The 14,754-nt window shown below is 45.3% G+C and overlaps 1 protein-coding gene across 2 annotated transcripts in view; it reads left to right on the top strand.

The window, feature by feature from the left end:
- Positions 1-14,420, top strand: part of DNER (delta/notch like EGF repeat containing) — a 321,150-nt gene extending 306,730 nt beyond the window's left edge. For both annotated transcript variants that reach the window (XM_044241774.1, XM_044241775.1), the window contains exons 12-13: positions 7,044-7,290; positions 13,411-14,420. In XM_044241774.1, the coding sequence (XP_044097709.1) occupies positions 7,044-7,290; positions 13,411-13,522 (359 nt within the window). In that variant the 3' untranslated portion in view covers positions 13,523-14,420. The remainder of the gene's footprint in view (positions 1-7,043; positions 7,291-13,410) is intronic.
- Positions 14,421-14,754: the final 334 nt, after the last annotated feature.

Here is a 14,754-nt window from a genome sequence, read left to right as displayed (position 1 = left end):
AACAGTGGTAAAGTAACCTCCGATCAGTCTGACCTCTTCCTCCAGAGGCCACATTGTCTGCCTCCCTCTCTTGCTTAGTCTGTTTCAGCCAAAACATTGTCCTGTTTTCTCTTCCGTGGACAGGTCAAGTTTGTTCCTGCCTTCAGGGCTTTTGCCTATGCACTGCCCTGTGTCTGGAGTTTTTAGATTTTAGCACAGCTGTTTCCTCTGCACATTGACTAACTCAATAGTCAATGTTTCCTAGAAATTTGCCCTTTTAGAGGCAAACTGTTCCCTGATCGGTTATAAGGAGCAAAAATCTAGCCGACCATAAAGATTTATCAAAGCCACCCAGAAAATTGATCCAGAACTATCTAAAAGGATCATTTAAATAGCTCTAGTGTTTTATCATTACTCTGAAACAAATGCAAACCCCAATCCTGGAAAGTAACAAAACAGCCTGGAGAATTTTCATGATCTGCCATCCATTCTTACCAACTTGGGACTGACAACAATTTTGTTTTTGGGTTTCAATAAAAATTTTACCTTCCTAGAGTCAAGATCTAACACAATTCCTATAAATGTTTCTGTAGTGCTGTTTTGTATCGTCTGTGTAGGAGCTGTGAGGTTTATACAGTTAGAATTGCAGTCAGTCTTGCTGACCAAGAACAGCTGGACAGTAAAGGACAATGAAGAGTTGAATCTATGGTTAAACTATTAAATTAATGGTTTTCTACAGTTGACAAATAGGTGAATAGGCCATCCTGGATTTATAATTCAACCAATAATCAAGGGCCTCCTACTATTAAATATTGAACACTAGGCCCAGGAGGTAAAGATTAATGTAGCAAAATAAATAAATAAAGATTAATGAAGCAGCCCCTGGCTTTAAAGCTCATAATCCATGGTGGCGGGGGAGATGTGGGGGGGTCACGATATGGGGTGGGGTCGCTGTAGGTTTTCTTCAGGCTGCTCTAGGAACCCAGGGAAGGGGCCCAGAAGGAGTCTACATGGACATCTTGGGACTCTCCGCCCCAAAATGCATGGAATTTCGTAATGGTTGAAGAAACCCATGAAATGATTATGTTACACGGAAAGTCCTTATCGTACAAATTGGTTGGGTTCTTTGGTTCTCATTTTCGTATAAACTAGGATACTTTAAAAATAAAATTAATTAATCTTCCACCTCCTCCAGACCTCCTCTTCGCTCCCCCAAGGTAACAATCATTAGCCATTTTTTGGGTCTATTTCCAGATGTATTCAGTCAATTTTGTAAGTCCTCATTTCCTCCCACACCAATGGGACCGTTCTATATATACTGTTTAGCATCTTGTTTTTCTGCTGAATGATATATAGAATGTGTATCCATGTTGGCTTAGGCAGATCTCCCTCACTGGTGCAACCCCATGTGGCCCCCAGTCTAGCCTCTAACCCTTTCTTTATATGCAGCCAGAGGCATCTTTTATTTTCTTTTAGTTTTCTAAAAATACATAGCCTCTTTCCTTTTTAAAAATTGTTCAGTTCTTTTTTTTTTTTTTTTTCCCAATTTATTTATTTTCAGAAAAACAGTATTCATTATTTTTTCACCACACCCAGTGCTCCATGCAAGCTGTGCCCTCTATAATACCCACCACCTGGTACCCCAACCTCCCACCCCCCCCGCCACTTCAAACCCCTCAGACTGTTTTTCAGAGTCCATAGTCTCTCATGGTTCTTTTTATTGTGGCAAAATACGCATAACATAAAATTAACCATCTTGATCATTTTAAGTGTATAGTTCTGTGGTACTGAGTACATTCAACCTGTGTGCTACCCTCCCCATCATCCATCTCTGTAACTCTTTTCATCTTGAAAAGCCGAAACTCTGACCCCATTAAACGATAACTCCCCGTGACCCCTTCCCGCAGCCCCTGGCAATCACCATTCTAATTTCTTTGTTTCTTTCTTGCTGTTTTTTAATCTCCCCTTTGCCTCATGCCCCAGCCTCTGGCAACCACCACAGTACTCTCTGTTACTATGAATTCAGGTTGCTTTTTTCGTTAGAGTCCACGTATAGGTGAGCTCATGCAGTATTTATCCTTCTGTATCTGAACTGTTTCCCTTCGCATCTTGTCCTCGGCTTCCTCCACGGGGTTGCAAGTGGAGGGGTGTCTTTTCCAAGCACAAATCTGAACAATGAGACCCTCCTTCCCACCACTGCTTCCATCCCTGCCAGTGCCAAGTTTGTCTTGAAGACTAAAGACTGAAGGCCACACTGGGGCCTGTGGGACCTGCAAGAGAGATCCCCTCCTTGCTCCAACAGCCTCTGGCTTGCTCCTGCCAGTGGCCATTCTGTTCCCCTTCCACTCTCTTGTCCTGTTCCCCACCTCCTCCCAGGTCTTGGCCTGGCACCCTGTTCCCTCTGCTCTCCCCCGTCCCTCATTAATACCTGCATACCTGTGGAGCCCAGCTTCCTGCAGACCCTCACCCCTGGAGCTCTCCTGACTCCCTGGTGAGATGGCATTTCCCCTTGTCCTTGCCAGTAGCACTGCAGAGGTGGTCCTTCATTGGCTTGGCACACTTGTACGTCTGCCACTACTTGGTGACCATTTTTTTTGTTGTTGTTCCTGTACCCCTCAAAAGATGGAGGGCTTCTAAAGCCAACTGTCTACTTTCCCTTACTCTATATCCTGGAACCCAGCACGATGCCTAGTACATAGTAGGTGCCAAATTAATGGTTGTTCAGCAAACGGATCCTACAAAGGAGGTGAGCTCTTCTTTCTATTCCTTTCCTATGCCTTCCTCTTCTGAAGACTAATGAGAGCTATTAATATTTTCCAATCTCATTGACTGCCTTCCTTGTCCAGATAACTTTTAGGTATAGAAAACAGAAGGTAATTTGAAATTGCACCTCTCAAGGAGTCTAGCAGCCGATGGTCTCAAAATCATCTGGCTGTCTGATGTCTACACAGCATACACTCTCTCTGTCTATGTAACACAGGTGAACACATCAACTAGACTGGCTACATTCATGTAGGTAAATTAAAAACCACATATAGGCAGTATGTTTTAGAGTGAAATTTTCAAGTCTCTTGACAGCCCTTTTGGTGGAGTGGAGGTTGGTCTGGTTTTATCCTCAGCCTGGCCCCAAAAGGCCTCTCTCTCCTTGAGCAGCTGCTCCAAGCCCAGCTTCTCTACCATGCTCAGGGTGCTTTGTTTAGGGCCGATTGAAGTGTTAATGCAAAAACACTTTGAAAAATACAAAACCCAGAAACGAATTTAGTTGAAAAGTAAATACAACTGGTCCAGCAGACCATAAGCATGACATTTTTCCCAGAACAGTCTGTGTGTTCTAAGTCATGCACCTGCTGGAGCCGATGGGATGAATCTGGCCAGCACACTCTGGTGCACCGTTCCTCCCTGGGCTGCGCTTGAACTGGCCTGTAGTAAGGGATTCATGCAAACGAACTCCTGGGATGCAGCAAAGCACTAGGCTCATGAGGGTCTTGGGACTTCTGCTGGGACCGGGGGCCGCAGCCGCAGCCACCTGGTGCAGAGACACTCTCAGCTTCCAGACCCAGGAATCAGATCCAGCCCGGTTCCAGCCTGGTTAGTGTGTCCAGCAGCCACACTCACTTCTATCAGAAAAGTGTTAGCTGACAGTAAGGTAGGGGGAGAAAAAAAAAAAAAAAAGGAGCAGGGGTTGGGGAGGGGGGAAGCAGAGCTTTTTGGAGGTATTTTGAGAAAGTTCTCCCAAAAGTTCCAGCAGCCTGGAAGGAGAGTTTGGGGAGGTAGAACGGATGATCAGAAATGTAAGCAGTGTGGGCAGCTCAGGCCTGGGACACCGTGCAGAGCGTGTAATCCGGTGTTGTCGTCTTTAGCGGCCAAGAGGTTGTGCGCTCGCTGAGGATACAGGGTTGACACGATGTGGGGCTGTTTACATGAAGGCAGGCGTCAACTATGAGGGCTCATTGAGAACTCATGTGGCCCTGCCACGGGGATCGGAGTGGAGCCCTCTACCCAGCCGGAGGAGAAACAGGGCTGGCTTGGCTGTGTTGACGCTAGATGGGTGTCAGAGCATACTCTGAGCATTGGACTGCAGCCTACAACTGAATTTTTCAGAGAATGTTGAAATACAGGGAAACCAAGTGAGTCATGCTCCTCTTCCAGCCAGAAAAATGAGCATCTCTCTCCGTGTGCACCAGGTGTTGCCAAATGAAGGGGCTGTGACCTGCAATGGAGGCTTAGTTCGAGCTTCACAAAACACCTTCTCCCATCCACGGTGATCATTCTCTTGCCGTGATTTATGCCGGTCCATATGCCCATCTGTGAGGTCATTTGGCTGGAGCAGTGAATGCTCTAATAGTCAGGCTCTCGGTGGCATGGGCTTCATGAGCTCGGGCAGGCAGCCTCGGGTGGCCAAACCAGACCTCAGGGGTCTTGGAAAAACCTCAGGAGTCGAAAGATCTGGAGGCAAACACACTTCATTCATCTCATTCTTCTCAAACTTTCAGGAGCCATGAGGGCCCTCTTCCCATTAGGCTTCTAGGAAAGGGCTCTGCACACTTGACCTTTGCTTGAGGATCTGCCCGTGCTCTTCCTCCGACTGTCACTTTTCAAGGTAAAGAAGAGCTGGTTCTTGGGGTCCGTGGCCACTGAGGATGTAGCTAAGAGAAGGATCTGAGTACCCTGAGATTGCAAAACTCTCACGGTGCATGGCTTGGTGAGAAGAGTCTGAGCATTTTGTGGGAAGACAGGCCCTTTTACACCCACCTCTGAATCCCATTTCCGGGCACCTGGGGTCCTAATGTGTGAATAATGGCATGAGGCTGGTGCAGCTGTGAGTCACATAGAGACAGCCTCCTCTTCCCACATGAGTTTCACTTCTCTCTGGTCTTATCTAGCCCCTTTTATTGCCAAAACTTCCAGGCCTGTTCACATCATCTAGAACATTCCACGTGTGTGAAGGCCCACAAACAGGACATAACTGGGCACTCTTGACCTGTTCCGTGCAGGAGATTATGTTGCCTTCTTCCATTTATTTTCCTACTCAGACAGGTGCTTTTTTTTTATTTTTTTTTTTTTTAGATTTTTATTTATTTATTGGACAGAGAGAGATCACAAGTAGGCAGAGAGGCAGGCAGAGAGAGAGGGGGAAGCAGGCTCCCTGCCAAGCAGAAAGCCCAATGCGGACTCAATCCCAAGACCCTGAGATCATGACCTGAGCTGAAGGCAGAGGCTTAACCCGTTGAGCCACCCAGGCGCCCACAGACTGGTGCTTTTTGAAAGGGCACAAGGCAGTGCTCAGTAATCCCGAGCTCACAGCATAAGCTTCAGAGAACAGTGTCTTCCTCCCCTTTATCCTCTATCCCTCTTCCAACACCACGCCTGCTCCTTTTTAGGACTGCCCAGCAGCAGACTTTCTTCCTGTTCTTGACATGTTCTTTAACTTGTGCTGCCAGCCAGCCATGGGGTACCTGTTGCTATTTTCATCCTGTAAATGAAGAAACCAAGTCTCAGGGAGGTTGGGTAAATATCACAGCAGGGACTGACAGCAAGGTTGGTGTGGTCCTAAGGCCCACACTTCTACTATTGCGCTGGAAGATAATTCCATGGATGTTTTTTTCCAATAACTTATTGCTTATTTTAAAATATTCTTATAAAAGGACTATGTTATTCCTTTGAAAAAAGCTGGAAAAGACTGAGAAGTGGAATGAAGGAAGTAACAATGGCTTATAATCCTGCCTCCCAATGATCTCTGTTCTTCACGTGTGGCTGTGTGGGGCAGACGCTAAGGATTTGGATCTGGACTTGAACTCATCCAGCTAGCGATACCAATTTCCTGTAAAGTGGAGAGAGAGAAAATAATGCATCTTCAGTTGGTTGTAATGATTTTTTAAAAATTATTTATTTATTTATTTGACAGATAGAGATCACAAGTAGGCAGAGAGGCAGGCAGAGAGAGAGAGGAGGAGGAAGCAGACTCCCCGCTGAGCAGAGAGCCCAATGTGGGGCTCGATTCCAGGACCCTGAGATCATGACCCAAGCTGAAGGCAGAGGCTTTAACCCACTGAGCCACCCAGGTGCCCCAGTCATAATGATTAAGTGTGATGTTTTCAAAGACTTAACATAGTAGGAAGACACCAAATGTTCATCAGTCCTCTCATCCTGTCTTGATCTTTTCAGTGTGTGGATAGACAGAGCTCACGTGTGACTGTACCCTATGGCTAGGTCCTGTTCGGTCCACTGCTTTTATAATTTTGTTAGAACGAAATCATTTCTCCAGCTCACTGAGAGATGACTATTTAGGTGCCTTCCCATTTTTTGACCTTTATAAATTGTTTTTCGGCTTGTGGGGTGGAGAGAGGGTATGGGATTGGACCTCTGGCCAGAAGCTGTAACATTTTCTTTCTTTAAAAAAAAAAAACTTGAACAAAATGTAAAGTAAAAAAAGTTCAACATGAACTTTATTAACTTTGAACAGTGTTAACTTTGAGTGGTGAATACTTGGGGGTCGCGCTTACTTAATGAACCGTTTTGAAATGTGTAATAACTGATCATTTAACATTTCAAAAATTGGGATGCTGAGATGAACATCCTTGTACATAGGGCTTTATGCATTTATAGGATCATTTCCCTAGCACGCATTCTAGAAATTGGAATTTCTGGATCAAAAGATACTTCATGAAGTCTACACAGGGGGCCGTGTATTGATTCACACGTCCCCATGTCTACGCCCATGTCAACTATGGTTCTGAAAAATCTGAGATAATTGGGAACTGATAAAGGAATTGCCTTCTTGGAGAACTATGAAACTGAACACTCTCCTACTTTTATTTTTTGGTGGATTCCTTTTTATAAGCTTTGCCCATTTTCCTATGGTGTGTTTTTGGTTTTTCTTAATGATTTATAAGATGCCTTTATATGTTAAGGGCATTAGCGTTTGATCTGGGTTATGCATGGAAAAGAAGTCTTCCCAGTTTGGACAGCCCTTACGTCTTGGGTTACCAAAGCAAGGACAGCGAAGACCTCCCCATTCCAAAAGTCATGGCTCACATTCAGTCGTTTGCTTATTTTTGCCTCAGATCTCCAGTGGAAGTCGGGCCACATGGCGGAAAGTCTCACCAACATGCCCCGGCACTCCCTGTACATCATCATCGGGGCCCTCTGCGTGGCCTTCATCCTGATGCTGATCATCCTCATTGTGGGCATTTGCCGCATCAGCCGCATCGAGTACCAGGGCTCCTCCAGGCCAGCCTACGAGGAGTTCTATAACTGTCGTAGCATTGACAGCGAGTTCAGCAACGCCATCGCCTCCATCCGGCATGCCAGGTGGGCTGCGGGGGGAGGAGGCGAAGGGGGAACAGGGCTGAGGGAGATCCCACTTCCACCTGTGCATTCCCGGGATGGGGTGATGTTGTGAACAGGACTGCGCACCTGCAAAGAAGATTTGACAGACGAAAGCAGAGGTTTCGTCTGGGGGGAGGACAATGAAGCTGCTTTGTAAGCAGCCTCTGCGTTTGCTGCTAGCTTTCTGTTTTCATTGGATGCATTCATTCATTTAATTTGTGTTTATCTGTGCTGGAAATAGCCGATTCTTAATCACGGTGTAGGAAACATTTTTTTGATGACTGCTTTTTGGAATGTCTCTAGCTACGTTCTTCAAACAGTCTGGATAGAAATAACCTTTGATTTAGGGGCTTTCTTCAGGAGAGATAAACAGCTATCATTCTGCTGTCAGTGTTCATATCCTATAACATGGTGTCCTTTGCTGGAGGAAGGACTGCTGGAGAGACAAGAAGGGAGTGTGGTACCACGGAGAGGGAGTGAGTCCCAACTACCCCATTACCTGACTCGCTTTCACACAGACCAGTAGAGCCTTCACAAACACTGTTCCCTCAACTGAAAAAAAAGACATAGGTCCCCCTGCTTAGAGGGTTAAGGCAATCAAATTAAATTATAAATATTAAAGAATTATACAAGCCAATAGCACCATATTTATTTCTCTATTATAACACTAAAAAATCAGCTCATCTAACATTTTGTTGACTTCTGGAAAGGGCAGTTACTACCCGAACAATCACGACAGTGTTTGTTAAAGGACAGCTATCTCTTCTTTCAATTGCTAGAACAATGTAAAGCAAACAATTCAGAAAGTCTGGGCAGTAGGCAAGAGCAGGCTGAACTTGGTGGCTTAAGATTGGGGCTCACAGGAACCAGTAGCTGCATGACCTTGGCTGAGACATGGTATACTGGTCTTGCTCAAAATGCACGCAGATCCAAAATCCATCCGAATGGCATAGAAACTGAGAGGTTCAGAAAGTTTGCCTTTTTCGTGAGAAATCTCTAAACCCAAGACTCCCATCTGACTGGAATCTTGCCACCTTGGTGGAAGCAGAAGTCCAGCCTTATTCTCCAGGGAGAGGAGCCACTGGAGAGAGAGAGATTGGGAGGCATGGGGCAGCTGCCCCAATGCCAGGTGAGACGAGGGTACGTTTTTTTCTGAGAGCTGCGCCCACCTTACTTCTAGAACTGTGAAAGAGAAGGGGAAGGTGCATCTCCTTCCACGTCGGGACCCACGTGGCCGCTCCTCCTTGACTCTCCAGGGCGAGCTTGCCAACACGGCCTCCGGGAAGCCCAGAGACCAATCCCTGCCAGCCTTGTTGATTTGACTCCTACCCCGACCAGTACATAAAGAGCCTTTCCTCAGGGTCCAGCACATAGTGGGCTTAGCTTACTTGAATTTGAGGTCTGTCTTTTGAAGGACAGTCTCTGTTCAGGGTTGGTGTATGGTGTCTTGACATGCCGGACAGGTGGCTTCATTCTGAGGTGGCAGTCTCGTAAGGGGCCCGGCGGGAGGTGGAAAAAGAAGAGGAGAGGAGACAAGCTTCTCTGTTGCTCAAGAGCCTTCTCTCTCCATTCCCAAGGGTGCTGAGTTCACCAGGAAGGAGCAGAATTGGGGGCATTATACTGGGATGCATTGGGAGACCCCAGGACTCAGGCTCCCTCCAGCCCCAGAGGGACCTGTGGCTAAGATTCTTTGTGTTCAAGAGGAGTATTTTATTTCAGCCCCGGAATAGTTTAAGATAGATTTCTCTGAGCTTCCTGCTTACATAGCCTGCTCGGAGGATGTTTAACTGCATAGTCTTGGAAGGAAAGAATAAACTTGAAAGCATTTACAAACCTGGTTCTTATTTGGTGCTGATTTTTATCAAAAATATTTTCTGCAGAATTCCCAACCGAAAAGCTCCTCCATGCACCAGTGACTGCAGATAAAACCATTGAAGTCAATACAATGCCTTCCCAGATATCTGGAACATTCCCTTATAAACGTTTATTCAGCTATGACCTGTGGTTTCTACAGCATGGCTCCCTCGAGGTCCTGACTGGGTCTCTGGTGCCTTCCCACTCCCTTATCCTGGAAATCCTAGAAAGGCATTGGAAAAATATTACCTCCTCCCTGCTTTCTAGCAGTGACCTAGAGCTAAGGCCCCTTTCACAGCCTGTCTCCCAGCTGCTGGCCCGGGGGTGACACTGGACCAGAATGACTGCAGCTTAGCTGCCACACAGGACAAATCCGAGTGGGTCGCCTGTGACATTCACGAGGGACTGAGGAAGGGTCTGGCGATTCTGACATCAGCGCTCGGTTGACACCGGTGCTCCCTTTTCTCTCTCTCATCAAGAGTCCCCTGTCCTGTGGCTGCTTTGCTCAGGCTGGAGAGAGTTTGCAAATGAGCAGGGGGAGTGGATAGGCCTTCCACACCCTGGAGCGAGGTCCCATCTCTGGGAGGTTACCCTCTGCTCCCCCAGCTCTAAGTGTCTGATCACAGAACACAACAGAACAGCTGTGAAAGGATCCAGCCTTGTTTTCTCAAATAGCACCTTGGAGTTTGGGCCTTTCTCAAGGTCAGGTCCATCTGCGTTCCCTGCGTGGTGTTTTATCTCTTGACTTCCAGGACAGTATGAACTAGAAGAATGCAAGTTCTTTGATCCGCCTCACAACTGGTTTGCAGTACCTTGTAGTGAGATACGGTGTACAAGACTTGTCACTGGGTATGTTTGAGACGTCAGTGACAGGAATGCTGCTGTTGCCACTGCTTACGTTACGGCGTCCAGTTTTGGTCGCCACCGCCAGACACTAGGCTAAATCCTTTGGAGAGAGGGACCATGGGCGAGTCTTCCAATCTTCATCGAGGGCCTGCCAAATCTCTTAGAATTTACAGACCTTACATTGCCTGGGTCTCTATGACTACTTAGCTCTGCCTTTGGAGTATCAAAGTAGCAGAGATGCATTTTGAAGGGGGCTCAACTGCATTCCAATAAAACTTTATTTAAAAACAGGCAAGAGGCTATAATTGGCTTACAGGCTCTATACTTTGTTAACCCCTGGTCTCCATGATAATTTTCTCTATTTTCCAAATTTGCTTTTTACATTTAAAACATATCTTTGTGATAAGAAAAAAAAAAAACCTGTGTGTTATTTGAAGGAAAAAATAAATACTCAGGCCATGACACAGGTAAGCTCTTACATTGGTTTGATACCTCAAAGTTTAAATGGAATTCTATGGGGATTAGCTTATTTCTTAACATCCACCCAATTTTGAGACACTAAGGAAATATAAAAAGCTGTTGGGATTAAAAATTTAAGTAGGAATACATTTTCATTTTTTTTTTTACTAGATGTGAGCTTGTTCCTGTGTTAGGTGTAGGAGATTCAAGGAACGTCTTGTTTCATCTTAGTGTGTTTTAAAGATTTTATTTATTCATGAATGAGAGAGAAGGAGATTGAACAGGGGGAGGAGCGGAGGGAGGGGGACAAGCAGACTGCACACTGAGCACAGAGCCTGGCACTGGCCTTGATCTCAGGACCCTGAGATCATGACCTGAGCCAAAACCACAAGTTGGATGTTTAACCGACTGAGTCACCCAGGCACCCCTTGTTTTATTGTGTTTTAAAAGCCATTTTACTTCTAAGCGGTGGTGGATACTGCACTTTGTGTGGAAGTCTGTGTGTCACCCAAGGAATTTGGTTGAATAAACATGTAAGGAGCTAGTTAAGTCCTAGCACAGGGATTCCAGCTCCAAGATAGCACTAGGGGCAGTGATTAGCCCTTTTAAAACCAGGTTTCCTTTGTAACGAGCGTTATACCTTATCACCTGTGCTGGTTTGGAGCCGATCTCATTAGCACTGTGCACACAGCCCGTGACTTGCCTAAATACGAAACAAGGTTCTCGTTCTTTGGTTGACTCCGTGCAAGTATGGTGGCCGCGTGTCTCCTCGTGACTGGTTTCAGCACTTGCCTCGTCATGCTCAGTGGGTCTGAAACACCTGTCCTCAAACCTGCCTTGTCAATATTCAGCCCCGTGCTGACAATTTAAGAGGACAGCCCTTTGAATGATAGTTTGTTGGCAGATTGCGTAACATGGAGGCATTTAACTTTCTAGGTTTTGGAGACACAGATTCTTCTTCAAACTGTATAGTCATAGAAAAATAAAATGGATATTTTAAACACAGAGTCAGCCTATCAAGTTACTTAAAAATTTTCCTCTTGGCCAACTGACTGATTAGAAGGCAATCTGTGATTTGCTAACCCTCCCATCCGAGTTCCCCCAGGAGACTGTCCTGTGACACCTTTGTGAGGATCCAGAGGGTTTTTCCCTGGGATTGCCTGGCTTTTGAGATGAATCATATTATTGGTGGTGTATTGTTACCAGCGAATCTAGCTGTTTTATGAGAAAGAGATTCTCAAAATATTTGCCCCTTAAAGTAACTTCTAAAAGTTTCGGCCTAGAGAGAATGTGTTAGGATCCAGGTGGCTTTGCCCTTTCCCTTTCCCCAGTCCCAGATGATGCTGGCCTTGCTCCATTTAGATACACAGACCATAGGCTGGACTCCAGCTCAATGCAAACACGCACCAGCAAGGGTGCATGTTTCAGACATGATTGCATTGAAAGCTTTTTCATCTTATGGTACTATCCTTGGTTTTCTTGGTGGCAGAATGCATTAACTCTGTAAGTCTGCATTTTGCCTGGTATGCACCTGGCACAGTTTGTGCCTTGGTGCCCCCGAAGACCCGTAAATCTTGAGTAATCAGAACAAAGGATTGATGAATGTTTAAAAACAAAAGATCCAACGAAGAATGCATTTCTTCCTTTCTCATTCCGTTGTACTTCTCACTCTGTGGAAGACCGGCTTTCCAAGATAGCAGAGGGAAAAGAAGGAATGGGGGCCGGGGAGGTAGGCTGAAAGCCATGGTAAATAAGCCCCTTGAAGTCTTTGGGGTGCATCCTACCAGACTTTTTAAAATGTAAGTTTCCTTACATGCTTTTTTTTGAACCTCATTGGACTTAAAACAGTTAAAAAATGTGGTCTATCCAAGGAGGAGGCATAGTAGGTAAATGTGGAAGATTGTTTAAATGATATGGTACCCCAGTGACTTGAGGGAAGGTGAGGCCTTCCGTGGGAAGAGACCACCCAGAAGTTGAATTTATGTTAAAAATCTTCCATCTTCAGACTGGTTTGGCAGGAAGTTCTGAAAATGGATTTTGACACCCCTGGCTTCCGGGCATTAGTCCTGCTGCTAAGAGGATTTAGGCATACACAGATCTTTTGGGACAATGGCTTGAGCTCAGAGGAAAAAAGCCAAAGTCCAAAAAACAACAATGGCTTGTGTGTGCGTGGGGTGTGGGGAAGAACAGGTGGATGGCGTTGGATGATGGGTGTTGAGTATCATGGACAAACATCTTTTCTGAAGTCCTTTCCTCTCTCTGCCCTTCTTCTCATGTTGGGACCTCAGATGACCTCTGAGCATTCCTAGCCTTCCTATAAGTCCCCAGGAAGACTCGTATATTCCAGGCCCTAGAATGGATGTAACTATCTCCAGATAGTTAATGGGTCTCAGAAGGAAAAGACAGATATGTGTCTTAAAACCTACCGTAGAACTGTCAGGCCAGTCTGCTTTGCCAGGATTTAACCTAGAAACTTCAACATTCATTTGGACTCCACATCTCATGAAATCCTTTTTTTACCCCCTGCACTGGAGACTAACATGTGTACTCGTTCAGTGGTGATATCCAGATCTCTTAAATTTCTGTGCTTGCGAGAGAATGTCTTTCTTAGGGTATTTTTATTGTTCCTTTTGATTCTTCAGTTTAAATTATTCTTTTTTTTTTTTAAGATTTTATTTATTGATTTGACAGAGAGAAATCACAAGTAGATGGAGAGGCAGGCAGAGAGAGAGAGAGAGAGAGGGAAGCAGGTTCCCTGCTGAGCAGAGAGCCCGATGCGGGACTCGATCCCAGGACCCGGAGATCATGACCTGAGCCGAAGGCAGCGGCTTAACCCACTGAGCCACCCAGGCGCCCGTTTAAGTTATTCTCACTATGTGCCTTTCACAGGACTTGAGATCCACTGTTCCTCTAACTGGGGTCCTCTCTCCCCTCTGGTTTCAGGTTTGGAAAGAAATCCCGGCCTGCGATGTACGATGTGACCCCCATCGCCTACGAGGACTACAGCCCCGACGACAAACCCCTGGTCACACTGATCAAAACGAAAGATTTGTAATCTTTTTTGGGGGATTATTTTTCAAAAAGATAGGATACTACCCTCATTTAAATATTTTTAAGAAAATAAAAAGCTTAAGAAATTTGAAATGGTAGCTGCGCAAAAGTTTTCGGGAGAATATCGAGGAACTAATTTTCTGCAGCTTTTAGTTTGGAAAAAATATTTTAAAAACACGAAATTTGTGAAACCCATAGACTACGTTTTAATGTACTTCCAGCTCTTTAAACTGTATGCTTTGACTAGTGTGTGCTGTCCCCATGGTAGATGCCGTCAGGAAACGCAGCTGGCTTTCTGTGGCTGTTGCAGAGAATAAGTTTGCGGAGAAGTTTCCATGTGACGTGTGAGTGCCGGCTTTCTGAGTAGTTAGGAAACACATGTAGAGTATGACCCATATAACAGTATACCCGTTAACCTAAACGAAGTCTGAAATGTTTGTTTTGTGAACCAGAAACTAGTTGCATTTACTATTCCTAACCCGATTGAAATTAGCCTTTGCCTTATTCTGTGCATGGGTAAGTAACTTATTTCTGCACTGTTTCGTTGAACCTTGCGGAAATGTTCTCTTGAGTTTGTTCTTGTCATTTTCGTAACAGTCGTCCAGCCAGGCCTTGAAATCGTGCAGCGAGAGGGCCTCGTGAGGCAAATTACAATCGCACCGAATCTATATTTCCTTTTAGGAGTCAAGGTTTTTATATTGTGAGTAAGTTAAATTTACATTGGCGTTGTTTGTTGCTAAGAGGTAGTCAATATAAGAGAGTCCTAGTTCCGTAGTGAGTACTTCTCATAGTGCATCTTTATTTATATCCAGGACACGTCTGTGGCTGTATTGCATTGATATGTGCTTCTTCTGATTCTTGCTAATTTCACAGAATATTGAATAAATGTACCAAGTCCAGGATGCACTTGTCTCTCGTTCTTTTAAAATCATAGAACACATTTTGGGTTTGCTACTGCTGGTCAGTCTCACTGTTTTTCACATTTTAACTATGCCAAGGAGCCTCTCCCTTTGCCCTCCTGGTCCTCCTGATCTCCTAATTGCCAGGAAACCATCCTTACCTTCCTTGTTTTTTTTTTTAAGATTTTATTTTTTATTCATGAGAAACACAGACAGAGCGAGGCAGAGGGAGAAGCAGGCTCCCTGCTGAGTAGGGAGCCTGACGTGGGACTTGATCCCAGGACCCCGGGATCATGCCTTGAGGTGAGGGCAGTTGCTAAACCATCTGATCCACCCA

The sequence above is a fragment of the Neovison vison genome, chromosome 3, assembly GCF_020171115.1.
Source record: "Neovison vison isolate M4711 chromosome 3, ASM_NN_V1, whole genome shotgun sequence".
Lineage (NCBI taxonomy): Eukaryota > Metazoa > Chordata > Mammalia > Carnivora > Mustelidae > Neogale > Neogale vison.
The sequence above is the reverse complement of the archived record's forward strand: the minus strand, read 5'-3'. Positions and strand labels throughout refer to the sequence as shown.